The following is a 27237-nucleotide window of genomic DNA, read 5'->3' as shown; positions in this document are numbered from 1 at the left end:
TCCTTATCTTATGCCTGTTCTTGGGGGAAAGCTTTCAGTCCTTCACCTTTGAGTATGATATTAGCTGTGGGTTTTTCATATATGGCCTTTATCATGTTGAGGAAGTTCCCTTATATTCCCAGTTTATTAAGTATTTTTATCATGAATCTGTTAAATTTTTTTCTGCATCAATCAATATGATCATGTGGGTTTCTTCTCCTTAATTCTATTTTTTTGTGTGTGTGGTATGCGGGCCTCTCACTGTTGTGGCCTCTCCTGTTGCGGAGCACAGGCTCCAGACACGCAGGCCCAGCGGCCATGGCCCATGGGCCCAGCCGCTCCGTGGCATGTGGGATCCTCCCGGACTGGGGCACAGACCCGTGTCCCCTGCATTGGCAGGCGGACTCTCAACCACTGCGCCACCTGGGAAACCCCCTTAATTCTATTAATATGATATATTACACTGATTAATTTTTGAATGTTGAACCATCCTTGCACTCTGGAAATAAATCTCACTTGGTCATGGTGTGTAATCCTTTTACTATGCTGAACTCAGTTTGCTAGTATTTTATTGAGGACTTTTTTTTTTTTTTTTGCGGTACGCGGGCCTCTCACTGTTGTGGCCTCTCCCGTTGCAGAGCACAGGCTCTGGACACGCAGGCTCAGCAGCCATGGCTCACAGACCTAGCAGCTCCGTGGCATGTGGGATCCTCCCGGACAGGGGCACGAACCTGTGTCCCCTGCATTGGCAGGCGGACTCTCAACCACTGCGCCACCAGGGAAGCCCTATTGAGGACTTTTGCATCAATATTCATAAAGAATATTGGTCTGTGGTTTTCTTTTGCCTGTAGCACCTTTGTCTAGCTTTGGCAACAGGGAATTACTGTCCTCATTGAATGACTTAGGAGTGTCATTCAAGTTTTAGGAAGAGTTTGTGCAGGATTGGTGTTTATTCTTCCTTAAATGTTTGGTACAATTCACCAATGAAGCCATCTGGTTCTGGACTTTTCTTTGTTGGGAAAATATGTGATTACTGATTCAGCCTGCTTACTAGTTGTAGGTCTATTTAGATTTTCCATTTCTTTCTGAGTCAGTTTTGGTTGATCATATGTTTTTAGGAATTTGTCCATTTAATCCAGGTTATACAATTTGTTGGCATATGATTATTAATATTATTATCTTATACTTTTTGTTTCTGTGAAATTAGTAGAAATGTCCCCACTTTTATTTCTGTAATTTGAGATTTTAGCAATTTCAGTCTTCTCTTTTTCCCTTAGTCAGTCTCTAGCTAAACGTTTGTGAATTTTACAGATCTTTTCAAAGGATCAAATTTTGGTTTTGTTGGTTTTCTCCATTGTTTTCTCTATTTCATTTATCTGTGCTCTAATCTTTTAATATTTCCTTCCTTCTGCTAGCTTTGGGTTTAGTTTGTTCTTTTTCTAGTTCCTTAAGGTATAAAGTTAGGTAATTAATTTGAAATCTTTCTTCCAGGCATTCACAGCTGTAAATTTACCTCTAAGCACTGCTTTTACTGTATTCCATACATTTTGGTATGATGTATTTTCATTCATTTCTAAGTATTCTCTAATTTCTATTGTGATTTCTCCTTTGACTCATTGGTTGTTTAAGATTGTTTAATTTACACATACTTGTAAATTTTCCAGGTTTCCTTCTTTTATTGATTTCTAGTTTCAATCCATTATGATTGAAAAAGATACTTTGTATGACTTCTCTCTTTTAAAATTTATTAAAGCTTGTTTTGTGGCCTAACATCTGGTCTATCCTGGAGAATGTCCCATATATGTTTGAGAATAATGTATGTTTTGTTGGGTAGAGTGTTCTATGAGTGTTTATTAGTTCTTATTTGTTTACATGATTGTTCATGTCTGTCCTCTGTCTCCTGTTGATCTGATTTTTCTATTCATTATTGAACATGAAGTATTAAAGTCTCTGTATCAGTTTACTAGGCTTACTGTAACAAGTACCACAAACCAAGGAGGGCTTAAAACAACAAATTAATTTTTCACAGTTCTGGAGTCACAAAGTCTAAAATTAAGGTGTCAGCAAGGCCATGCTCTCTCTCATAGCTCTAGGGGAAGAATCTCCCTTGCCTATTGCTATTTTTTGGTTTTTCCAGCAATCCTTGCTGTTCTTTGGCTTGCAAATACATTACTGCAGTCCAGTCTCTGCCTCCATCATCACACCACATTCTCCCTGTGTGTCTCTGAGTCTCTCTTTTCTCTTTCTGTAAGGACACAAGTCATTGCATTAGGGCCCACCCTAATCCAATATGACCTCAACTTAACTAATTACATCTGCAAAGACCCTATTTCCAAATAAGGTCACATTCACAGATTTCAGGGATTAGATTTCAACATACATTTTTGAGAGTTACAATTAAACCCACTGCAGGTGGAATCTTATAATTGCTGACTTTTAAAAAAAAATATTGAAACATCCCCAAAGGCCGGATACATTGTACAATTGATGGTAGCTTGGATTCCATGAGCCATAGTAACAAATTTCATAATGTGATAATTCCTATGAAGAAAATAAAGATTGAGAGTGTTTGGGCAAGTGGGTGGGAGTGTGATTTTAGGTTGAGTGGTCAAGGAAGGTTTCCTTATGTAGGTGACATTTAAGTAGAGAATAATTACTTAGAAAGAGCCAGCCATGCAAAATCTGGAGCAAAAGTATTTCAGTCAGAGGGAATAGTAAGAGTAAAAGCCTTAAATTGGTAACGAGTTTGGAATGGAATGGCAAGAAAACCAGTATAACTGGAGCACAGTAAGGAAGAAAAATGTAGAACAAGATAAGTATGAGGACATAACATAAAAGATTGAGATGATGAAAGTTCTGAAAGATATATATATATATATATATATATATATATATATATATATATATATATATATTTTTTTTTTTTTCGGTACGTGGGCCTCTCACTGTTGTGGCCTCTCCCGTTGCGGAGCACAGGCTCCGGACGCGCAGGCTCAGCAGCCATGGCTCACAGGCCTAGCTGCTCCACGGCATGTGGGATCTTCCCGGACTGGGGCACAAACCCATGACCCCTGCATTGGCAGGCGGACTCTCAACCATTGCACCACCAGGGAAGCCCTAAAGTTATATTTTAAATAAACAACATTTTAGAACTTCCACATATGAAAAGATGATGCTATAAGCAAATCCTTCTTAATTTCTATAACACTATTTAATCCTTTATTTTAATCACATACATTTCAGTATGTGAACAAGTTATTTCTGGGTTCAATATTTTGGAAACTCATATGACTTTCATGAATTATTTTAAATCTTTATATTTTCTGAAAAATACCTTTTTAGTCTTATGAATGCTAAAATCTCTCGTGGCCATTGCTTCACTAAAAAACAATCTCTTACTTCTCTTGAAGGTTCAAGCAAAGTATTCAGTTTCTAAGCAAAATCCCAATCTAGAAGCAGATTCTTATTCTCCTAATTTACCAAAAAGGTGAGTATAATTTTACACATCTAAATGTTGTCTAATTGTGTCTGGGAGGAAAATCTCATGCTTATATCTCATTGTGATGCTGAGAAGAGGATATGGGAAGAGACCTCTTTGGGATATGGTATCATCATTACTTTCTTTTTGTTTCAGCATCATAAAAGAAGCAAAAGTGATGAACCAACAGAGCAAAGGAAGGATAAGGGTGAAAAGTGCAGAAGCTTCTTCCTTTGACCTCAGGATTTCTGAAATAAATGAAAAGGAAGGGTTAGTAATGCACCCTTCTAAACAGAGCAGTTCTTTAGAGTTTTTGGAGCTAAATTGTGGTTGTAACAAAAATGCTGACACAACCATGAAATGGGAGAGAAAGGTGTTCCCAAAAGCTGGGGAGCCTCTTCAGAAGCATCAAAGTTTGGACTTGAGCTCCATTTTGTTTGGAGCACATCCTAACTCTAAACCTGTAAATGCAGCAGGAAGATGTTTTAATTTAAAGGGGCCAATAATGCGGACCAAATCAACTCCCTTTGAATTGATGCAACAGAGAGACACCAAAGAGTTGGACGTCAAGGAAAGTTTTTATTTGGAATCTCACCCACACAATTCATGTCTTGAGCAGGCTCAAAAAGTGATGCATGTTTCTTCAGCAGAACTGAATTACTCACCATCGTATGACTCTAAGCATCAAATGTGCAATGCCTCTAATGCAAATCAGCATGACTCTGGTGTTTTTAAAGTACTTTCTTACATGTCTTTAGTAGAAGATCCTTATTTTTCATCATTGTCTCCAAGTAGTGCTGGTTCTAAGATGTCTCTTGATTTACCTGAGAAGCAAGATGAAACTGCTTTACCTTGTTCTTCACTGCCAAAATCTTCTACAACCCTCTTTCCTTATTACAATTCACGTGATTCTTTAGCACTGAATCCTCTGACCAATTTCCCCCCACCACTGAGCCAAGAGACAGCAGTAGTAGGTAAGTTATTTTTAAAAGTTTGTACAGCACTTTAGATTTGACTCTGTTTCTATAAGATTTGGTTTTGTCTTACCCCCCCACCCTCTTATCCTTCTCTGCTTCCTTCTCCTTTTTCTCCTCCTCAAAAAAATAAATTCCATGAGTGTTTTGATGATGTGATGAGTTGCAAATAGCAATAACAAATACATAATATTCCATGAAACAAGCAATAGTAGAGGCAATCAGATCTGGTACAGGACCTATGCCAGCAGGCGTGCTTCTAAAGGCAGCAGTCCTCATTCCTAGAAGTGTCTATCAAATGTCCACAATTTTGTTATACAGCAGAAACTAACACAACATTGTAAAGCAATTATACTCCAGTAAAGATGTTAAAAAAAGAAGTCCACAATTTATCCTTAGCATGCAGAAGCAACTTCCAAAAGAACATCAGAAAAGATTTGATCAACAGCACCACATGGTCACTCAGAATTTTTGTTAGAGAATCATGTGTCTATACTAAATTGAACAGATTGCTAAGAATTGAATTCTCTTCCTGCAGGAGTTGGAAGAGGAGGACTTGATTTCCTCTTGTCCTTTTATAATAACTTTATAGATGAGGATATATGTTCAGTATTCTGTATGATATTTTAATCTTATATGACTTTAATTTCATATTTTATCTCTTATAGTTCTGTATTTTTTCATATTATGCATATTGTTTCATATTACTGAGTGGTTTGAAAGTAGGAGTAAATATTTGGTTAGATAATTATAATAGTTTGATATGAAAGAAGATGTTGTGAAAGAAGAGTTAAAGCAAGTTTAACTCTCTTAGATATGTCATCAGAAATTGATAAAGAACGGTCCACCTAGGTAGGAAGTAGGGAAAGCTTTTTCTCTATGACATTATTTACTGTCCAGAGTTCCTCAATAGATACGTAGATGCATAGTTTTGTTATAAAAATATTTCATCTGGATCTAGTTTCTTCTTTGGTTAGAAGTAAGGATTACATACTTTGATCTTGTTTTATGATTTAAAGAAATTTTATTTTTCTAGATACCTATAGTTCCTTAAACTTCCCTGAGTGTCAGCATTAGAAACCAAATCCTTATCTTCAAGGATTGTAGCAACATTGACATGTATGCCATCTGGTGGCAGTTTCTCATAATAGCATTTAAATTCTATAAAAATTCTGAATACTTCTATAGAAAACCTTGTTATACCATTTTTTTGTAAACAGGAAAAATATCAATATTCTTAATTCTATAAGAATGAAGAAGAGATACTAAAATCTTTGTGATTTTTACCTGCTCTGTCATTGAATCTTTGGCATGTCAACGTGCTTTATGATGTTGTATATTCTATGTAAAACAAAAGGCAAGAGTTATGGAGAAAACAATCCAAAGCTTCCTAAATTAATATAAGATGTTACATTATGTTAACTGATACTCATTGACATAATCAAAATACCTTTGAGCTTTTAAAAGAAACGATAACTCTTGAAGAAGAATCAAAATCCTCCTGGGTTTCCAATTTAGGATTAGAGAATTTATGTTGTTTTCTCCTTGAGTGAACAGGTACCAGCTTAAATATATTAATGATGCTTGACATAATTTGTATCAAGATTAGAATATAAGAATTTTCTTTGGATTTTTCTAATTAAACATTTTGATTATATTTTGGGCATTTTGGATAGCAACTTCTCCAAGAATAGATGATGAAATTCCCCCTCCACTTCCGGAACGGACACCTGAATCTTTTATTGTTGTAGAGGAAGCTGGTAAGTACAGTTCAGTAAGTGTAAAATAAATTGTGGATTAACTATATTACTCCTTAGGTCCTCTCAATATTTTGTGTGCTATTGCTGAGTAACAATTGCTCTCTAAAATTACAGCACTAAAATTGAAACATATTTACTTTTTTTACAGGAGAATTCCCCCTGGATGTTCCCAAATCTTTATCTTCAGCGGTGAAGGTAAAAATTGGAACATCACTAGAATGTAGTAGAACATCTGAATCAAAGAAATTTGATGATTTGGTAAGACTTAGACCAAGCAAGGTCAATAACTTTTTTCTGACTCTACTCACTTGGATTCAACGGACTATAGTCCTATTCCTTTTTCCATAAATTTACTTATTTATGTATTTATTTATTTTTGGCTGCATTGGGTCTTCGTTGCTGCATGCAGGCTTTTCTCTAGCTGTGGTGAGTGGGGGCTACTCTTTGTTGCGGTGCACGGGCTTCTCATTGCGGTGGCTTCTCTTGTTGCAGAGCGTGGGCTCTAGGCACACGGGCTTCAGTAGTTGTGGCACGCAGCCTCAGCAGTTGTGATTTGTGGCCTCTAGAGCACAGGCTCAGTAGTTGTGGAGCACGGGCTTAGTTGCTCTGCGGCATGTGGGATCTTCCCGGACCAGGGCTCGAACTCATGTCTCCTGCACTGGCAGGCGGATTCTTAACCACTGCACCACCAGGGAAGCCCCTTCCTTTTATTTTAACACCCATCACTTAGTAAATCCTAAGCGGATACTATTTATAAAACAATGTGCTAAAGGATGTGGGGGATAAAAAGATGTATAGACACAATTATTGCCCTTAAGAAACTTATAGTTCAGTAGTGGGGATATAGCATGTGTACACAAGTCTTTATTTTTGTCTGTATTTATTATAACAAGGCAAATATAATCAATGCCATATGGAAGATAAGAACTTTGAAACTGTGAGAGATCCCTTCAGGTGGGAAGTGATCAAGGAAGACAGTGAAAGAAGAAACATTTGACTTTATTCTTTAAGGACAGTTAAGGCAAAAATAATTGTTTCTTAAGTAGATTGCTTGTTCATAGCAGTCATCTGGTAGGCTGTTTCTTGTTAGCTGTGATAACATAGAGAGTAGTTTTTTTTAAAAAATAACAGATGTCTATATTATTTAAGATAAACCTTTTGGAATAATGTTTCCTGCTTCTAGAAGAAAAACCTGTACCTTGAACAATCTGTTATTCATTAGTATATAATTCTATGAACCAACTGTCTTAAAATTTCAGAGATCAGAAAAGGAATTAACTAAAACATTTAAACACGCTTACAATTGCAGTGCTGGTGGGCAAATATTCCCTGCCTTTTAAATTACACTTTAAAAAATTATTTTATTTATTTACTTTTAGCTGTGTTGGGTCTTTGTTGCTGTGTGCGGGCTTTTTCTAGGTGCGGCGAGCAAAGGCTACTCTTCGTTGTGGTGCGTGGGCTTCTCATTGCGGTGGCTTCTCTTGTTGCAGGGCATGGGCTCTAGGCGCATGGGCTCTGTAGTTGTGGCTTGCAAGCTGTAGAGCGCAGGCTTAGTAGTTGTGCCACACGGGCTTAGTTGCTCCGTGGCATGTGGGATCTTCCCGGACAAGGGCTCAAACCCATGTCCTCTGCATTGATAGGCGGATTCTTAACCACTCACTGCGCCACCAGGGAAGCCCTTAAATTACACTTTTAATGTGCTAGTAACTGTTACTATAATTGCTAATGGTCTTTATCTTAACAACTCCCAGAGTAAAGAATAATCACTACTTTTTCAGTGTCATGAAGTAATTTCAGTGGCAACAACCTTACCTGGAATTAAATTTTCAGGGAAATGTTCTGAGTAGGAAGGAAATAACTATAAAAAGGATCAATTTAGGACCAATATTCATGACATACACAAATCACTGTAGGAGTGGATGATTCTTCACAGTTCAGCACATTTATAAATTAGGAAAAATAGGGTCAACATTTCATAACTATCTCTATTGGTATATGAAATGTAATTTTAAAATGCTATTTATTGCTTTGAGTTTATAGATTTGTATAGATGTTCTTCTTTCACTTTGACTTTCTTTCTTTTTCAGAGTGTAAAACCTCAGAGTCCCAAATCAGGTAAAAAATTTTCTTTGGCTTTAGATGACATTTAGCCCTAAGAATTTGTACTGCAAGAATGGCTCATTAAGTTTAGAGTAATTCACCTCAGGAGATGGCATGGTTTCCATAATAGCTTCCACTGTTTATTGATTTATTTCTGGTTTTCCTAGGCTAGTAGTTTTGTTTTGTCAAGGGCAAAAGGAAGACAGGATTTTAGAATTCTGCTCCTTGATATATAGCCCTAAAACAAACAAACAAACAAAAAACCCAAAGTATTTTAGATACAATCTCTTAAAACTTTGCAGCAGTTCCATTTTACTGGTTTTATCATTGTTAACAGTGTGATTCTAAAAAGTTATTTCTGGTCACTTAGGTCTTTAACTTGCCACTGCTTCTCTAGTACTTTCTTGCTTGTTTTATACATTGAATAACAACATCAACAACAAACATCCTTTGAACACTGATGGGTACTTTACATACATTATAACAGGTAGTAGTTGCCCTTAACACATTTATTCATATTAACATATTGCTCAAATACGTAAATAAGCAGTATAACATAGAGGTTAAAAAGCATGAGCTTTGGTGTCAGGTAGACTTTCATTCAAATCCCCAGCCTACCAATAGTTATCAAAATCTATGACCTTGGTTACATTATATACTTTATCGATTTTTCTCACTTATAAAATGAGGATAATAGAACTCCCCTTCTAAGAGGATTTTTGTGAGGATCTAGTGAGATAAAGCATATAAAGCTTTTAGCACAGTGGTTGTCAAATGATAAGCTCTCATTAAATGTTACCTATTATAATTTTTATTAGGTAATTATTAAATGAACATTTCCTAAGCAAGTTCCATGTGTCTTATACAGTGTTAGAATAGGCAGGATATTTAAGAAAGGGCACTGCTTAATGGTTATATATGTATTCAAATTGGGTAGACAAAATTAACACTCACTTGGAACCATTAAGTGATAATCTATGTGGCACTGATTATCATCACCAGGAATCTGGAATAAAGAAAGGTATCACTGGAGTGGTTAGGAAAGGCTTGAGTAGGTGAAAGAAATTTAAGAATATGGATAGGGGAAAAAAGAGGGAATTCCAGGAGCAGGGATCAGAGTAACAGTGACTCAAAGGTAAAAATAAGCATGATGGGTACAGAGAAATGGTAAGTAGGTTAATTTAATTGCAACAGAGGTTCTATTATAGGGAAATATGGAAAATAAATTTGGATAGATAAAATGTGGGAAAATTCTGAAGGACTTAAAAGCTAGGCAGATGAAATATCCACAACAGACAAATCTATGTATAGAGAAAGCAGATTTGTGGTTGCCAATCTAATCTGGAGGGAATGGGGAGAGACTGCTAAATGAGTGTGGAGTTTCTTTTTCAGGACAATTAAAATTTTGGAACTAGATTGTGGTGATGATTGCACATCACTGTGAATGTACTAAATGTCATTAACGGCAAATTTTGTTACGTGTATTTTATCACACACGAAGCTTGGCGGAAGAATTTAAATTTAATTCAGTAAGTAATAAGCATTGTAGGTTCTTCGTCAGGGGAGTATTAAGATGAAAATGGTATTTTGGGAAGGTATTTGGCAGGATATCACTACCTGAAAGTTACAGTCTCATAATATTTCCTAAAATCAAACGGGAAGGTGATAAGCTACTTCAGAGTAGTTATCAAATATTTGTCAAATGCCTACTATATGCCAGTTATTGTATTAGGTGATGGAAATAAGTATTGCACTTAATTTTTGCATATTACCCAGCATATAAGGAATAAACAAGAGAACTTGCTTTATAGGTAAGTCCTAAGACGTGAAAAACCCAATGACCAAAGACAGATAAAACTCTAGCACTTAACCACATACTCATTTTCAAAAGACATTAATAGGGACTTCTCTGGCAGTCCAGTGGTTACAACTCTGTGCTTCCAATGCAGGGGGTGCGGGTTCGATCCCTGGTCAGGGAACTAAGATCCCACCTGCCACGCGGTGTGGCCAAAAAATTAAAAAAAAAAAGACATTAATAAAGTATATAATTATACTTAGCGCTGTATAATGAGAAGCACACATCAATAGAACACCATTTGTGTCTCTAGAACTTACATTGTGGGAAAATAGCTCCATTATTTAAAATTTTTTATCATGGAAATTTTCAAACACACAGTTTAAATCTACCATAATAGCAGTAATCACACTAATAAAGTTAATAATAATTCCTTAATATTATCTAATATCCAGACTTTGTTCAATTTTCTCAAAGTGTCTCAAACATGTCTTTTTACAGTTGGTTTATGTGAAGCTGGATTCAAACAAAATCTGCACATTGCCTTTGGTTTATATGTTTCTTAAGCCTTTTAAAGTTTGTAACAGTTTTCTCATGCCATTTATTTGTTGAGGGAATGGGCCATTTGTCCTTAAGATTGCTAATAGTCTGGATTTGGCTGTTTGTATCCTCATGGTTTTATTTAACATGTTCCTCTATCTCCAGGATTCTCTGTAAAATTGTAGTAAGATTAGAAGCTTGACTAAATTCAGGTTCAATTTCTTTTGAAGAATACTTTTGAAGTGAGCTACAAGTTTGTGATGAAGCATAGGCTCATTGGCGAAAGAGCTAGAATAACAAAGTTCTTGAGGCTCCAGTCAATGTTCAGATAATTTTTTATTTGGCTGTTGTAGGTTAATATTGAAAAATTGGAAAAGTTATACAATACCAAAAAGGGATTTTTAAAAATAATTTTTATTGGAGTATAGTTGATTTACAATATTGTGTTAGTTTCAGGTATACAGCAAAGTGAATCAGTTATACATATATCCATTCTTTTTTAGATTCTTTTCCCATATAGGCCATTACAGAGTATTGAGTAGAGTTCCCTGTGCTATACAGTAGGTCCTTATTAGTTATCTATTCAATATATAGTAATGTGTATATGTCAATCCCAGTCTCCCAATTTATTCCTCCCCCCCTCCCCTTTGATGACCATAAATTTGTTTTCTACATTTGTGATTCTGTATTTTGTGAATAAGTTGATTTGTACCATTTTTTAGATTCCATGTATAAGCAATATCATATGATTTTTGTCTCAAAAAGGGATCTTGACTTAGGACTTTTAATTGATGAAATTTTTTTTTTGCTTTGTTGTATACTCTTTTCATAGATAGACACCAAGATCGTTCTTCTTCCCTGCCACCTCCACTGCCAGAAAGAACTTTAGAGTCCTTCCTTGTTGCTGATGAAGATTGTAAGTGGCAGTGCTCTCTCAAAAAAGTTATAAAAATGAGACCATTAAAGGTTAACAATAAAGTAGGATCTAAATGGAAAAGGTACAAAGAATGATTAAATAAGATAAAAATAATACATTTAAGGGCTTCCCTGGTGGTGCAGTGGTTGAGAGTCCGCCTGCCAAAGCAGGGGACACGGGTTCGTGCCCCGGTCTGGGAAGATCCCACATGCCGTGGAGCCGCTGGGCCCGTGAGCCATGGCCACTGAGCCTGCGCGTCCAGAGCCTGTGCTCCACAACGGGAGAGGCCACAACAGTGAGAGGGCCGCGTACCACCGAAAATAATAATAATAATAATAATAATAATACATTTAAAAATCCCATAATGCATTGCAAAAATAATGAATAAAAAAGTCAAGCTAAGAATTACTGAATATATACCTGTATACAATCTGAAGGCTTAAGAAGCTATGCAACAAAACACTTTTTTTTTTTAGGTATGCAGGCTCAACCTGTAGAGACTTATTCTACTAGCTGTCGTAACACCATGGAAAATTCAACATCTTCAAAACAGACATTGAAGACTCCTGGAAAATGTTTCACAAGGAGTAAGGTAAAGAAGATAGGAGTTTATGGAAATATGCCAGAGGCTTTCCATTACTGAAAGTCTCCCTACCCCTGCCACTCCAACCCCGGGCCACCAGCATTAAGATGAAAAATTAGGGCCTCCCTGGTGGCGCAAGTGGTTGGGAGTCCGCCTGCCGATGCAGGGGATACGGGTTCGTGCCCCGGTCTGGGAGGATCCCATATGCCGCGGAGCGGCTGGGCCCGTGAGCCATGGCCGCTGAGCCTGCGCGTCCGGAGCCTGTGCTCCGCGACGGGGGAGGCCACGGCAGTGAGAGGCCCGCATACCGCAAAAAAAAAAAAAAAAAAAAAAAAAAGATGAAAAATTAGACTAAATATTTTCACTGATATTCACTGTTGGTCTCACAACGATCAAAATTAATGGAGGGAAACTAAAAATTAAAAAAAAACCCAACAACTTAAAGCATGCCCAATAAAACTATCAACTTTTTTTCCCTGAAACTAGACAAATTGATTCCAAAGTTCATATGGGGGGAAAAAAGAGCAAGAATAGTCAGTAAACCGAACAAAATAAAAAAAGTAAAAGCAGTGAAAGAAGGGTAGCTTTATCCGATAGTAAAACATCGTAAAGCCTCAATAATTAAAATGGTAGGATATTGGTGTATGAAAAGAAATACATACCAACAGAGCAGAAGGAGAACTTCAGAAATAGATCCAAAAATGTATAGGAATTTAGTATATGATGAAGGGAGCCTTTCAAGTCAGGGAATAAAGATGGATGTTTTAATCACTGTTGTTGGTTCAACTGGATAACAACCTAGAGGGAAAAAGGTAGGATCTATACCTCACAGCTATACCAAGATATATTCTAGTTGGATAAAAGACTTAAATGCTAAAAAACAAAAAACCAACCCATCAAAGTACTAAAAAAACCTGGAAAGGTTACTTTACAACCTGGGAGTGGGAATGATCTTTATAACTATGATTCAAAATCCAGAAGCCATAAGAAGGGAGATTTATAAATTTAACTAAATAAAACAGAAAATTTCTGCATGGTAAAACAACAACAAAAAATCACCTTAAAAATCAAAACACAAAGAACGAATTGGAGAAAAAAATATCTGCAACTGGCATCATAGTCAAAGGACTATATTTCTTTAATATTATATATTTCTTTAGCAATTCATAGAAAATAATAACCCTAAAAGAAAAGTGAGCAAAAATACATGATCTGATAATTCAAAGATAAGTAAATGTGCATGATCTGACCTTTAAACATTTGATATGTTCAACCTCACTCATAATAAAAGAAATATGAATTAAAACCACAGTCACATACTGTGTTTCATGTTTCAGAATGGCAAATTCCGAAGTCTGACTACACTCTCTGTTAGGAAGGCTATGGGAAAATAAGCACACTCTTGCACTCTTGGTGGGAATGTAAGTGGTATAACTTCTATGGAGGACAATTTAGCACTACCTATCAAAATTACCAATGCATACATCCTTTGACCCAACAATTCCACATTTAGGAATTTATCCCACAAATATGCTTGCTCATATATGAAATGAAATGTATACCAGGTTATTCATTATACCATTATTTATAAGAGTAGACAATTGGGAACATAAATGTTAATCATTAGGGGAACTGATTAAATAAATCATAAATCATGGTATATGCATACAATGGAATTCTATGCAGCTAAAAAAAGAATGAGGACTCTCAATATACTTTTATATATTTTATTAACTTTTGCTTAAAAGGGTGAAAATATGATCTATATTTATATTATATATTCATAAGTAACTTTGGAAGGATACATAAAAACTAACAACAGTGGTTACCTGCGGGGGGAGGATCAGAAACTAGGTAGATGGAAAACAAAGATGGGAGCATTTTTACTAGGATATTTTGAATTATAAATAATCTATATTTAAAAACTAAATAAAATTTTTCAAAAAAAAATATTAAATATCTATTATATAGAAGATTACATTTCTAAGTATTAGGAAAATAGAAATGTCATAAAGGACATCTAAATGTCCTTGAGAAGAGTATAGTTGATCTATTAGAATGCCTATATAAGAAACAACATGAAAATTATCAAAAAGTAAAATACTATGGAACAAACTGAAAACATACACCCTGAGGAAATGTGAAGAAAAGAAGAAATCTGGGTAGATTCCTAGAAGAGGTTAAGTTAGAGACTTCACCATAAAGGAGGCAGAAGACATGGGTTTGCTGAAAGAGGGAGAAGAAAGTAGCATGGTTAACAGTATGAAGTGAACCTCAGTAAACTGAGTACAGAAAATGACTGGCAAAATTTTTTGGCCTGAATGGGAATGGCAATGTATCACAGCTATCTTCAGAAGCCATTGTGGGTCCTGGAATGGTCGCCTAGTAAAGAAGACAGGTAGGAACTCCATCTTTCCCCCTGACACAACAATAGCACTATTTCTAAATAAATAGTGTGATTCTTATATGGGTGGAAAATGTAGCAAGATAAGATCAAGTGGAGACTTTGCACTGAATTAAAAAATGGCAAGATAGAAAAATAATTTTGTACATTTGATATCCATTTTTAAAGAAATTAATCCTTTTGACTGAAATCTATATTTCTAGTTGATTAAAGTATTTTGGATTTCACAGGGAAAAAACTCACTTTTTCCTTTTCTTCATTTTGTAGAGTTTGAAAATTTTGCGAAACATGAAAAAGAGTAAGTTTCTTTTACTTATTTTTAGAATACACATACCACTTTCAATATTATGTAATTTTTCCTTACATAACCACTCTGAAAAAATGAACAATATTATTCCTAAACAGAACCTTGTTAGGGTCCTATGTATCAGAACAATCACCCCTAGGCCTTGTAGTCTGCTAGGTTCCACAATGCTAATACTGGGTAGGGAATAAGGGGAAAGAAAGTTTCTGTTTGATACACAGGAATAATAGTATGATGTTTGGCACTTTCTACCCATGGTAAGATACCGTCATACTAGTGTGTTATTTAAAATTCCCAGCAGTCTAACCTCAGATGTACTTTCTTTGAAAGTAGTCATAGCAAAGCATATTGTGAAACAAATGTGTTGATTCAATGAAATAAGCAAAGTATTGACACATTTCCATTTTTACCATGTATTATTAGCAATAAAAGTCTGTTGCTTACTGTTTTTCCTATATTGTAATAAAAACAAAACCCAGACTCCTGAAACTGTGGGAAACTGATTATCTTAGAAATTTCTATTTACAACTACAAAGTATATAAAACGTGGTGGTATATTTTTTACAAATTTGATCCATTGGGTTAGTCATCAAGGACCAAACAGCTATTTGGTACTATACTGGTATTTAGGGTGGGACAAAGAGCACTGAGAAAACTTGATTTAAGGTATAATCTAAGTAAGAAGGTTTATAGCTGAATCTTACTCTTTTCACTCTATCTCCCTGTCCATAAACTTGTGCTAGTCTGCTTTCATTGCCACCACACCTGATCTCTGAAGTGAACTGATTTCTTACCTATGATGGGCTGAAGCATGACTGGAAAATATACTCTTTCCTCTACAATCAGTCAAAAGAGAATTTAAACACTGCAAGAGGAAATTATAGTATGTAACATAAGAAATAAAACAGCTAAAAGCAAAGAAATGAGTAACTTGAATAGCTAGCCAAAGATTGATTTGATCAGCTTAGTTTATGAAACACCCAGTTTTCTTTTTTTTTCAAATTATTATTTATTTTTGGCTGCGTTGGGTCTTCGTTGCTGCATATGGGCTTTCTCTAGTTGTGGCGAGCGGGGGCTACTCTTGGTTGCGGTGCGCAGGCTTCTCATTGCGGTGGCTTCTCTTGTTGCGGAGAACAGGCTCTAGGTGCGTGGGCTTCAGTAGTTGTGGCGCATGGGCTTAGTTGCTCCTCAGCATGTGGGATCTTCCCGGACCAGGGATGGAACCTGTGTCCCCTGCATTGGCAGGCGGATTCTTAACCACTGCACCACCAGAGAAGTCCCTACAGTTTTCTTTCTCTAAAAAAAAAGCAGAAAACAAACCCAAAAAACTTTCTTTCTCTAGCTCCAACCCTGTCTTGGGGATATCAAACAAAGATACAGAAACTTCAGGTAGATTTAGGTTGGCATAGTTGTGAGATATGGTATGACTGTCTGAGACTCTGAGTCTTATTTCTAAGTAAGAGCTCCCAGGTCATTCTCTAGATTTATGCTAATTTCTATTTCGCAGTTGCCTTCACCCTCTGGTCTTCTGTCCTTAAATTAAGAACAAAATCTGGCCCCCAAAATTGATCCTGAAGCTTTAGACTTATCTGCCTTTACTTGCATGTGTTCTCTTCCCCTTCTAGATGGTCCATGCCTCCTGAGTTCTATATGTTCTCCCTTTAGCCTGGATGACTTACTGGTCCTACTTTTAACGAAATTAGGATTCTTCACCTGTTGTTTTAAGTTAGCATCTAAGCCTGGTGTCAGGCTCTTTCTTTCATTCATTCATTCAATGAATATTTGTTGAGTGCCTCCTATATGCCAGGCATTCTGCAAGGCACTGGGTATGTGATGGTGAACAGAACAGTGTGAATTTGGTGTGTTGTAGGCACTCAAAGGAAGCCATCATAGCTGCAGGGTATTAAGAGGAGAGAGGGGTAAGGTGTGTCCAAAAGATGGTAGAGATGAGAGGTAGTTAGATCCTTATGGGTCATGTTAATGACCCAATGGGAAGTCACAGAAGAGTTTTAGACAGAGATGTTACATGATCTGTCTTTTGAAAAGATCATTCTGGCTGCTGGTGACAAGAGTTGAAGCTGTCAGCTATGCCACCTGATGCCTACTTTTGGTGGGAAACTTTAGCTGCTAGGAAATCCTTCATTTGCAAGTGACAGAAAACCCAACTTAAGCTAGCTTAAGCAGAAAAGGGGAATTTATTGGCTTATGACCAAGAGTTCAAATGATGTAATTAGAGATGTAAAATCTCATTCCATATCTCCTAACTTTGTTTCACTCTGTTAGCTCACTCATAGGCAGGCTTTTACCATGTGATTTCAGGCTTATGATGAAAAAAATGAGCTCTTTCCTGGTTGCTCAAGCAACAGCCTGATTGATGACTAGTGTTGATTGGGCCTGATTGTCTTGGCTAAGCCTAAACCAATTATTGCCAGTATATTTAATGCTTGGATTAAGAGGATAGTGTTATACCTAACATTCAACAATTGTTACATGTGGACGCTGACCAATAAGGAATGAGGTCAGACCTAAACAACTGGTGTGACCATGGCAAAGTACCAGCTGACAGCCTTAGTCATAGGTCAGCTCCTTCATCTAAGGGTTGAATGAGCTCCACGAGAAGTATGGCAGCTGAACATTGGAGAGGGGTGGTTTCTTAAAGGAAAGTTCAAGTTCAATTATCAGAAGAAGGAATTAATGCTGAGCAGGCAGCATAAAAGTATCTATGACATGGGCTTCCCTGGTGGCACAGTGGTTGAGAGTCCACCTGCCGATGCAGGGGACATGGGTTTGTGCCCCGGTCCGGGAAGATCCCACATGCTGCGGAGCGGCTGGGCCCGTGAGCCATGGCCGCTGAGCCTGCGCATCCAGAGCCTGTGCTCCGCAACGGGAGAGGCCACAACAGTGAGAGGCCCGCTTACCGCAAAAAAAAAAAAAAAAAAAAAAAATATGGACCATGTTTTCACTGGATTGTTTTCAGAATTGGGCAGATACTGATACATGAATATATTAAGGTGCTGGGAAGAGAAATATATTTTTAAGTCTGCCTATAGGTAGCTAAAATAGCAAAACAAAGCAACGTAACAGTGCTTTTGGGCAGATTCTGGGCCTAACTAGAATCATCCATAATGGGAAAAAAGTAGGCTGGAAAGCGAAGAAAGATATTACAGGCGTAGAGGATGGTGGAAGAAAAATCACAGACTTGCCACGGTTGAGCTAATGTGGAGAACAAATTATTTTAAAGTGTACTTTAAAGCGATCAGAGTGCAAAGTAAGATGCAGTTGAAAGCCAAAATGTAAATCCCAGAAAAAGTTGATTCACAGTAAAATGGGTTGTATTCCTGTATCCTTTGGTGATTCTCTCTAGTGTTGGGTTTATTATACAAACAATCTGTTTGCAAAGAAAAGAAAACTTAAAAAATATGCACACAAAAATGAGAAAATTATAGTGTCAACCCATTTGTAAACATCTATCTTTTGTTACATTTGATAGCGATATGTTTATCTGGAAGTATTAATTAATTTGGAGGAAATGTGTAATCTCAACAATTATGTGGTCTGAGTCTGTATCCATTCTTTCCCTTACATTTTTTTCTTTTGATTCTAGGTATCTGTAATTCTTCCCCATCAAACAATCCTGCAGACTCTGTTCAGTCAAATAACTCCAGCTCCTTTTTGAATTTTGGTATGTGTGTTACTTCCCAACAGAATTAAAAAAATATTTATCTTAATTATTTACAGTATAAGAGATACAACTTTAATATGATTTAAGTTTGCATGTATAAGTCCTTATGTTTATATTCTTTTTCATGCCATTTATCTTTTTATTTTTGACCTCAGCTAACTCTTACATCTTACATAGGCCTGAATTGCCTAGCATATATGGAAAATAAAACTAGGTACCAAATGATCACGTTGGCATGTAGTAAATGAATGTGAAAGCCAAATGAAGAAATTCTGAAATGCCATAATACTCTAGTTCATATCTAAGCAAAGTTATAAAAAAATATACAAGTGTGATGAAAAGAACAGAAGATGCTGCTATCTAATCTTGTGTAACTCATGCAACATTAGGCACTGAAGCACAATTCTGACAGTTTAAAGGAACTGTTTGCCCAATTGCTCTTTAGTATAAGCTATAAATTTAAAATAATTTTATATTAAGCATTCCATTATTCTATATAACATAAATTCATGATACTATTTAAGGTAGTATTATGTATACTATAATTTTTGTAAGGAGTATAGCAAATAATATAGGATATTACTACTAAAAATTATTATTAACCAAAAAGCAGACCCCCTGAAAAGGTCTGGGGGACCTCCAGTGGTCCCAGGGACCACATCCTGAGAACTGTTGCTCTATGGTATTGTCCTTATCTGAATGATCAGAATTGTTGCTGCCATGTTCAGATTGCAGGTGGCAAGAAGATGAGAGAAAAATGTGGAAGAGGTGTGGCCTCCTTTTCTGGTCTTAAGGCACTGGCCTGGAAGAGGCAACATTATGCCGGCTCACATTCCCTTGAAAAGAACTTATACACGTGCTATATCCAAACTGTAAAAGACACTGGGAAATGCAATAATGCTGGGCAGACAGTTTCCCATATACTATTCTATTCCTGAAGAAGAAGCAAGGAAAAATTTTAGTGGACAGGTAGCAATCTCTGCCGCAGTTGGGGTTATGGTTCCTATCTCATCATGGCAAAGTATTCAACTAGACTCTCTGGATCTGTTTCTTGGGCTTTAAAATTTTTACTTGGATTACATTAACTCTAAGGTTTAAAATGTTATAATTAGAAAAAAGTTATTATTCTTATGAAATCATTTAGTTAAAAAGTTCATGTAGAATATTATATAACCTATGAAAAAAGCACCAAACTTTACCTGGAACACAAATGTTCCTTGCTTCCTTCTTTTCTCTCAGTCAGAGACACCACTTGAATAACTCATGGCCCATATAACTTTACAACAGTCTGTGATATAATATGAGGATAAAATATTGTACAGCTGTCTCCCTGTTGTTTCTTCTCAAAGTTGAACATTTTATCTACTTAAAAAGCAGCACCTAATTTTTTCATTGGTTCTCTTTTATAAAAGAGGCATTATAAGGGCATTTTACTCAAAAAGTACTTAAATTAGAATGAAAAAAATTTGTGGTTTATAAACATTTTTTTTTTTTTTTTTTTTTTGTGGTATGCGGGCCTCTCACTGTTGTGGCCTCCCCCGTTGCGGAGCACAGGCTCCGGATGCACAGGCTCCGGATGCGCAGGCCCAGCGGCCATGGCTCACGGGCCCAACCGCTCCGCGGCATATGGGATCCTCCCAGACCGGGGCACGAACCCGCATCCCCTGCATCGGCAGGCGGACTCTCAACCACTGCGCCACCAGGGTATAAACATTTTTATTTTTCCTGAATTGTCCTACATGCAAAAAAGGTAGCTCACTACTGTTCTAAACTATTGAGTATTGATCAGTGAAAAACACTGAATGTAGCTATTCCTCAAATTTCAGATACCTAGTACTTATGTGTTATATTCTTACTTCTATTCTCAGTCCACTTCAGTTACAATCAAGCTATCTGGACTGAATGGATAATTTTGTGACTATTGTGTGAAACTATTGAACCTGGAATATATTTCCTTCTATCTTCTTATTTACCACTCAGAGGAGTGAAATGTGCAGGAACTAGGCTGTGCGCCCCCTCCCCCTAATTTTTTTTTTTTTTTACCACCACTATTAATAAATTTTAGTGGATTTCTTGTTTTTATCTTCTTTTCATTCCCTCTTCCCTAATCTCCTTGTCTTCCAGTTCTGGCATAGTTTTTGGTGTTTCAGATTTAGGCAGTACTTGAGTAGTTACTATGTGCCAGGCATTGAGCTGGGTGCTTTAACCAGCTGATCATTTTCATCAGTTCTATAAGGTAAATAATTCCCACAATTTTATAAGATGATGAAATTAATCATCTTTGAGTTTTCCATTCTCTGTTTTCCCTTTGTATTTCGATTCTTTCATTGCTCAATTTGAGCCCTTAAAGTTGCTAAGTGTAAGAGTACCTTGAAAATATAATGCTATCAAGGAAAAGTCATATGTTGCTAAAGTGATTAAGAACCTACGTCATCAACCTGCATATATTCTGAAGGCATCCAGAAATAGCCTTCATTGGTTATGCAAAATTTCCTCATCCTCCTTCTGTGTGTGTGTGGGGGGGTGGGGGAGGCCTGGAGGGGAGTGTTTGAGGAGAGAGAGAAATAAAAATAATTAACCACTTAGTTTTATTATTAGTTTTTCAGGATTGTTTAATACTTTATTTTTTCTAATCTTTTCAAACGTAATCTCTGAGTAAATTGAGGGCTTTCTGGGTCAAAGTAGAAGTACAACTGAATTTAATACAATAATTTTCTAAAGCAATAGCGCTTATTTTTCTGAAATTTAAATTCCCCAGTTTTGTTTTTCTGATGAATGGGTGGTGGGTGAAAAGACATAGATAAAGGATATTATTAAACAACCCACCCCAACAATCAGCTTAAAAAATGGGCTAAGGAGTTGAATAGACATTTTTCCAGAGAAGGTATATAAATGGTCAACAGGCACATGAAAGGATGCTTGACATCAGTAATCATAAGGGAAATGCAAACCAAACCCATGAGATATCACATCATACCTATTAGAATGGCCATTATCAAAAAGACAAGAGACAAGTGTTGGTGAGGCTATGGAGAAAGGGCAGCCTTGTGTACTGTGGTGGAAATGTAAATTGGTACAACCGCTATGGAAAACGGTCTGGAAGTTCCTCAAAAAATTAAAGATCCAGCAATCCCACTTCTGAATATATATCTGAAGGACATGAAATTATCTCAGAAGAGATATTTGCACCCCATGTTCATTCCAGCATTATTTACAATAGCCAATTCATGGAAACAACCTATGTGTCCACTGACAGATGAATGGATAGAAAAGATGTGAGAGATATATGTATATGGTTGACCCTTGAACAACACATGGGGTTAGCAGTGCAACCCCCTGCACAGTGAAAAATCCTCGTAGAGTCGTACCAGCCCTAAGGGGGATTGGTCCCAGGACCCCCGTGGATACTAAAATCGAAGGATGCTCAAGTCCTTTACATAAAATGTCTTAGTATTTGCATATAATCTCCCTACATCTTCCTGTTTACTTTAAATCACCTCTAGATTAATTATAATACCCAGTATAATGTAAATGCTATATAAATAGTTGCTGGTGTGTGGCAAATTCAAGTTTTGCTTTTTGGAACTTTTTGGAAATATTTTTTCGAATATTTTTGATCCACTGTTGGTTGAATCCACAGATGTGGAATCTGTGGATGCAGAATCTGAGGATAGGGAGGGCTGACTCTATATATACATACATGACTATCTGAATTATTATGTATATATATATATGATATTATTCATTCACAAAAAAGAAGGAAATCCTGCCTTTTGTGACAACATGGATGTTGGGGGAACTACCCTAAGTGAAATAAATCAGACAGAGAAAGACAAGTACTATATGTTCTCACATGTGGAATCTAAAGAAGTTTAGCTGATAGAAATACAGAGTAGAATGGTGGTTGCCAGGGGCTGGGAGGTGGGGGAAATGGGGAAATGTTGGTCAAAGGGTACAAACTTCCAGTTATAAGATGAATAAGTTCTGGAGATCTAATGTACAGCATGGCAACTGTAATTAACAGTACTGTGTTATATACTTGAAAGCTGTTAAAAGTAAAATCTTATATTGAAAAGAAAAATCTTAAAAAATCACCACACACACTAGTAGACAATTATGTGAGGGGATGTAGGTGTTAACTAACCTTAATGTGGTAATCATTTCACAATATATACATGTATCAAATCATCATGCTGTACACCTTAAACTTACATGTCACATGTAAACAAACATATGTCAATAATATTTTGATAAACCTGGGAAAAAAGAATACTATATGCTGAATTACCAAAGGCTATTACAATCATCTAATTATTACCATTATTAAATTTATAAGTGTTCTACAAATTTAAAATGTTATTAGTATTCTATTGTTATCATTTAAGCACTAACATAATTACTAGAATGCTTTTACAAAAAATTACTAAATTGATCAAAGATGCTGTCTAACCTTTTAGAAAAAAATCCATGTATTTGCACATATTATAATACACTCTAAAATCCAAGTGTTCATTTCTGTATAAGAAATCTTTCTTTTTTCATTCAATTTTATTTTTGTTCCCAGGTTTTGCAAATCGTTTTTCAAAACCCAAAGGACCAAGGAACCCACCATCAACTTGGAATATTTAACACAAGTTTGGAACATCAGCTGCAAGTGAATCTGCAAATGAAACTACTAGAATACTGCTAGCTAGAATAAGTGCTGTATATTCATAATATCTACAATGAAGATACGGTAATGTGTTAATAGCATTTAAAAGCAATATGCAAATAAATGTCAGAAGTTTTACATTTTCATCTCATTTACACCGGGTTGGAAAGCACAAATAGGAGTTTGTCATTTAAGCTATGTATAGAGAATGCTGTATGAGAAAGTTTTACAATGGACTTATTTTTCCTTTTTGGAAGTTATTTTTAGTCTACTTTACTTTCCTACATAAATATAAACTTTAAAAGATTTGTAAAAATTGGATCTCAATTAAATGTCTATATTTTCAGAAGTTACCATAAAAAATGTTTTGAAAAATCTTACCTTGTGGTTACAGTATAAAATTATTGCTTGTGACAATGACTATTCCCTGGGAATTATTTTTGCCTAAATGGAGTATACATCTTTCCAAGTGCTGTGGGAAACAAGAGTAGTAAGAAAAAGAAGTTATATTTAAAGAGAATACAATATATATGTAATGACAGTAATCAGTTTTTCGTTTGGATATACCAAATAACAAGATGTTCAAGCACATTCCGGACAAGGTTTAGCCAATGTTATTCAGTTACCAAATCTAGAAGAATAATCAACAAAGTAGCTATCTTTTGGTGGCATTTTTTTTTCATTTCAAAGGTCCTATATAAACATGTACAATTTATATCCAACTAACTAGAGGCACTACTAGTTAAAAATTTTTTTCTATATGAATATGGATCTGCCTTATCTTAAAGTTGATCTTTCAAATCTAATTTTATGTAACACATAAGTTAGTGGGTAATTATTACAAAGGATTCCTCTGACATCCTAATGACTTCACTTAAAGAGTTCATAACTTTCTAAAAAATGAAATACTTAAACAGCATTTGTTCTTCAATATTTTTCATTAGGAATCCCAATGAAGGCACACACTGGATGAAATATTACCTGTTTATTGTAGTGTAATGTACACAAGAGGTGCTCAATAAACTTTTTGGTTTTTAAACTAACTTTATAGTGTTCATCGAGCTGAGTACTTTTCCAGGTACTAGTGTCATCAAACCACAGAGATTTTATCTGAGTACTTTATTGTAATCAATTATTTCCAAATATCTTTATCAAGGCGGTAAAATGTAAAGTGACGATCAAATTGTAAATAAATTTCTGGGCGGACACCTTGGTGAGTAGTGACGATTTCTGGAGTGTTCTCTGGTAGACACACTTCTCAAATTTATGCAATCGTATACTTACGATTTGAAAAAAATCTTATTAAGAAATTTCAAAACATGTTTTTCCATCTAGAATTTTCCCGTAATTGTAGGGAAGGATTCAAAATAATGGATGAACTCTATACATTTCCAGGCACTAGAGGGGATGCGGCTCGACGGCGAGGTGGGCGGCGCTCACCAGGCTCCCAGGCAGTTCTTGCACCTGCCTTGTCGCGCCTATACTTGTAACCATAGCAATCAGTGGCCAGGAAGAGGTTCAGAAATGTCTGATTTGCAGCTCCGTTCGATTTTAAAGCAAAATCGCCCTCATTTGACATATTACCAAGTTCCTTTTTCCTCTGCATCTCATCGTTTGTCCAGGGGTAAAAGGCCGGGGATTCTTGTACCTCACAAAGGTTATGAGAGGAGTAAGAAATTGAAAAGTAACTATGGAGACCAACTCCTCCGTGTAAAATGACGAAGGGGCACACGGAGACGATAATGGGAACGAGCCGACAGACTGAAAGCCATTAACATTGTTTTGGCCGTTAAGGCGGTTGGCGGCAACTCTCCGCCCAGCGGCGGTTGCGTCGCAGCCCGAAGCGTGACTCGGCGCACGCTCCCTTTCGGCTCCTCGGCTCACCGAGCCAGCGACGCGGCGGGGGCGCGGAGAACTACCGCTCCCGTGAGGCTCCGCGCGGCCCAGAGTGCTTTACAATAGAGCTCGGTTGGAGGGCCCTGCGGAGAAGCTCCGGGAAGTACTGCTTCCGGCCATGTTCAGCTTTGGACGAAGAATGGCCGAGAAGCGGAGAGTTGGGGGAGAGACTCCAATGCCCAGCGGGCCGTGCGCGGGCGGCGCTTGCGCGGTACGCGGACGGGGGGGCGGTCGGGCCATTTAAATGTGTGTTTGTGGGTGAAATGGCTGCGCAGGTCGGAGCGGTCCGCATAGTACGGGCGGTGGCGGCGCAGGAGGAGCCGGACAAAGAGGGGAAGGAGAAACCCCACGCTGGGGTCTCGCCGCGGGGAGTGAAGCGGCAGCGCCGAGCGAGCAGTGGGGGGTCTCAGGAGAAGCGGGGGAGGCCGAGCCAGGACCCCCCTCTCGCTCCCCCTCACCGGCGGCGTCGCAGCCGCCAACATCCCGGGCCGCTGCCGCCAACGAATGCAGCCCCAACCGTCCCAGGCCCTGTTGAGCCTCTGCTCCTGCCGCCTCCGCCGCCACCTTCGCTGGCACCCGCCGGGCCCGCTGTCGCTGCCCCGCTCCCGGCTCCGGGCACTTCGGCCCTCTTCACCTTCTCACCCCTGACGGTGAGCGCGGCCGGGCCCAAGCATAAGGGCCACAAGGAGCGGCACAAGCACCATCACCACCGCGGCTCTGATGGTGACCCCGGCTCCTGCGTTCCGGGAGAGCTCAAGCACAAGGACAAGCAGGAAAACGGCGAGAGGACTGGAGGGGTGCCTCTAATCAAGGCCCCCAAGAGAGGTGAGAGCAGCCGAACTGCCCCGAGCTTGGGCTCTATCTAGGTCTCTCTCTGTTGCAATATCCCTCCCCTTTAGCCCCGAAAGACTCCAGCTCCCTGCTTACCTCCTGCTGCTCTACTCCCCTAAGCCCACTGGGGTGGATCCTGGATTGCAAACCGTTGACACCGTCTGACCTACTTGAAGCTTCTCGCTTCGAGGCCGAGCTGTCAGTTACTAACCCCCTTACCAGTCCCCCCTCCCCGAGCCTTTACCAACGTTTGTTTTCAAATTCGCCAGGGTTTCCGCGCCGCGCGGTCCTTGGCGTGGGATTTAGTAGGTGGGGTATTGAAAACTGCCTGTCTAAAGTAAAGGCTTGTCGCTGAAATCCCTCTTTTCCTTGTTTTCTTTGATGGAAAGCTTGAATATTCACTCTCCTCTGCCCCACTATATTCACGAGTATGGTTTGGGGCTTTAAGGAGTTTGAATTTGTACCGAGATTAGGCTCGACTCACTGGTTGCCTTAGCTTCTGCAAGGTGAGATATCGAACGCAGTTTATCTTGGTTCTTTTTTATGTGGAAGTAAAACTCATTTTTAATTTTCATATGAAATCTTAATTTTCAGAAAAGGGATAGGGAAGGTTTTCTCTTCCCTTTGATCCTAGAAAATAGGACCAACCAAGCCTCTGAAAACTTCAGTAGGAGGTAGTAGAGACAAGAATTCTAGTTGCTTTTTCATCTGCCCGGTGCAACAGATGGAGAATTTATTTATTTCCAATAAACTCACTAAAGTCAAGAATATTTAGCCCAGAAAATGTAGGACTATCTGAGTGTGGGTTCTAGAGAAGTTAGGTTGACCAAAATTGCTGTTTTCATATTCCCAAGTACCTGTAGCATTTATTTACTTTCTCTTTAGAAGAAGGGTATGGTGGGGGGAGGGATAAGAATTTTGATTATGCCATGTGTTTTTACTTTGTATATGATTTTATATAATTTGTTAGAGTTGTCTCCTCAAGAAGAGTTTAAAATACTTCCATGTTTCTTAGTACTGGGGCAGTTATTACGTGTTAATGAACTAGTCTTTCAATCTCAAGTTTGGTGAGTCTTGGATTTCTTCCACATATTTGGTCTTAACCTAGGGCTAATTAATGTGTGTGTGTGTGTGTGTGTGTGTGGTGCTACTTCCAGGTAGTGCAGTTTGTTGCAAATAATTGCTCAGTAAGTTTTTATTGAATTGAACTAAATCTTTCTTCCTTTGGTGGTATCCAAGTCTTATCCTCAGGAGTAGAATTTGTGCCAAACTGACAGGAATGCCAGTTTCCACCACTAATATGCAATGATCTTGCTCTCTTTTATTTGTGTCTGTATTTCTCAC

General features: G+C 37.6%; 2 protein-coding genes and 1 long non-coding RNA gene across 4 annotated transcripts in view; 2 read left to right on the top strand and 1 right to left on the bottom strand.

The window, feature by feature from the left end:
• The window catches only part of PTPN22 (protein tyrosine phosphatase non-receptor type 22), a 61191-nt gene extending 37011 nt beyond the window's left edge, over positions 1–24180 (top strand). The window contains exons 12-22 of one of the 2 annotated variants that reach the window (XR_009531152.1): positions 3390–3466; positions 3614–4431; positions 6108–6191; positions 6340–6449; positions 8279–8306; positions 11459–11542; positions 12019–12134; positions 14797–14827; positions 18438–18515; positions 23080–23250; positions 24111–24180. Coding sequence is in view for 1 of the 2 variants with exons in the window: in XM_060090295.1 (XP_059946278.1) it covers positions 3390–3466; positions 3614–4431; positions 6108–6191; positions 6340–6449; positions 8279–8306; positions 11459–11542; positions 12019–12134; positions 14797–14827; positions 18438–18515; positions 23080–23144 (1491 nt within the window). In the remaining variant the exon portion in view is untranslated. Of the gene's footprint in view, positions 1–3389; positions 3467–3613; positions 4432–6107; positions 6192–6339; positions 6450–8278; positions 8307–11458; positions 11543–12018; positions 12135–14796; positions 14828–18437; positions 18516–23079; positions 23399–24110 lie in introns of those variants that run through there. The other variant, XM_060090295.1, reaches the window with a different exon arrangement.
• LOC132484129 (uncharacterized) lies at positions 14879–26075 on the bottom strand. The gene is made up of 3 exons (XR_009531153.1): positions 25990–26075; positions 23548–23638; positions 14879–16129 (listed from the first exon to the last, which is right to left on the bottom strand). It is a non-coding gene; the product is annotated as an uncharacterized LOC132484129 (long non-coding RNA).
• The window catches only part of RSBN1 (round spermatid basic protein 1), a 42669-nt gene continuing 40612 nt past the window's right edge, over positions 25181–27237 (top strand). The window contains 2 exon segments of the mRNA XM_060090294.1: positions 25181–25222; positions 25224–25887. Of these exon segments, the coding sequence (XP_059946277.1) occupies positions 25181–25222; positions 25224–25887 (706 nt within the window).

This window comes from Mesoplodon densirostris, chromosome 2 (genome assembly GCF_025265405.1).
Source record: "Mesoplodon densirostris isolate mMesDen1 chromosome 2, mMesDen1 primary haplotype, whole genome shotgun sequence".
Lineage (NCBI taxonomy): Eukaryota > Metazoa > Chordata > Mammalia > Artiodactyla > Ziphiidae > Mesoplodon > Mesoplodon densirostris.
The sequence above is the reverse complement of the archived record's forward strand: the minus strand, read 5'-3'. Positions and strand labels throughout refer to the sequence as shown.